Source organism: Seriola lalandi, unplaced genomic scaffold, assembly GCF_002814215.2.
Source record: "Seriola lalandi dorsalis isolate HSWRI2012SDOR001 ecotype SW California unplaced genomic scaffold, Sedor1 jcf7180002001449, whole genome shotgun sequence".
Taxonomy (NCBI): Eukaryota; Metazoa; Chordata; class Actinopteri; order Carangiformes; family Carangidae; genus Seriola; species Seriola lalandi.
The window spans coordinates 1-1,336 of NW_019472108.1; the positions used below are offsets into that span (position 1 = coordinate 1).

Sequence of the window (1,336 nt, forward strand, 5' to 3'; positions counted from 1 at the left end):
TAAATTTATCGCTTTAGTTTAATTTCCCATTACCTTTCTGGCACTATAAACGGAAAACTAAATTGTAAAACTCTTGTCTTTTACCTGTCCCCATCTCAGATGTCCTTCCACGTGATTTACAAGGCTCCATGTGGACTCTGTCTGCGTAACATGGCAGAGATCCAGCACTACCTCTTCCAGACGCGCTGTGACTTTATATTCTTAGAGATGTTCTGTCTAGACCCCTACGTACTTGTGGACCGGCCCTTCCAGCCACAGAGGCCGTTCTATTACATTCCAGACATCACTGGTGGAAAGGAGGACATCCCACTTTCCTGTGTCAATGAGATTGATTCCACCCCGCCTCCTAAAGTAGACTACAGTAAGGATATCATTGAAATAATGATAAAGGAGAGATTCATTTGTGCTTGTGCCAGGATTAGACTACAAGATATTTTTTCATCCTTCCAACTTTTTGTACAATACACAATTAATGAATAAATATAGAAAATATAAATAAATCACAAATTATTACCAAAAATCCATTTTCATTAATCACAGTGGAGCAAATGACCCCTAAAGGCTTATCTATTTCTGTTTCCTCTCTTCAAGGTAAAGAGCGTATTCCTGAAGATGGAGTATTCATCAACACCAGTTCAGACTTCCTAGTTGGGTGTGATTGTACTGACGGCTGTCGAGACAAGTTAGTGAAGCTGCTCATCCACACCTCATCGTTTTTTCAGGTTTCTTCCGACGATAATATTCTGAAGTTGTGTCTTTGTGTCTTAATTACAGGTCCAAATGTTCGTGCCACCAGCTGACCCTTCAGGCTACAGGTTGTACACCGGGGGGGCAGATCAACCCAAACGCCGGATTTTTGCACAAACGATTAGAGGAGTGCCTTCCCACAGGGTCAGACATTCAGTACACACATACTGAACCAGAGCACTTCCCACTTGTGGTGCACTCGACAGAGAGACTAACTCGTTTTCTCACCCCTCATAACCTCATAAGAAGATAATTACTGTTGAATGTAACGGCTCATTTGGTTGTCTTGTCTCAGAGGCCATTATCTCTTCTTCTCTCTCAGAATCTACGAGTGCAATAAGCGATGCAAATGTTGTGTTCAGATGTGCACCAACCGGCTTGTTCAGCACGGCCTGCAGGTGCGTCTCCAGCTCTTCAAGACCCAGAACAAAGGTTGGGGCATCCGCTGTCTGGATGATGTGGCGAAGGGCTCTTTTGTCTGCATCTATGCTGGTGAGGAAAGGGAACAGACTTCTGTTAGGGTCAACAGCAGATGACCTGATTACAAAGTGACTTATTCCTCTCCCTTTTTTTCCTCCACTTCACCAGG

The 1,336-nt window shown here is 43.6% G+C and overlaps 1 protein-coding gene across 1 annotated transcript; it reads left to right on the forward strand.

Moving 5' to 3' along the window:
* Nucleotides 1-103: 103 nt before the first annotated feature.
* On the forward strand, nucleotides 104-1,239 carry LOC111664278 (histone-lysine N-methyltransferase SETDB1-B-like; the record flags this gene model as incomplete). The annotated part of the gene is made up of 4 exons (XM_023418804.1): nucleotides 104-361; nucleotides 592-682; nucleotides 775-891; nucleotides 1,070-1,239. Coding segments are annotated over exons 1-4 (589 nt in total), but the record flags the coding sequence as incomplete, so codon positions are not given.
* Nucleotides 1,240-1,336: the final 97 nt, after the last annotated feature.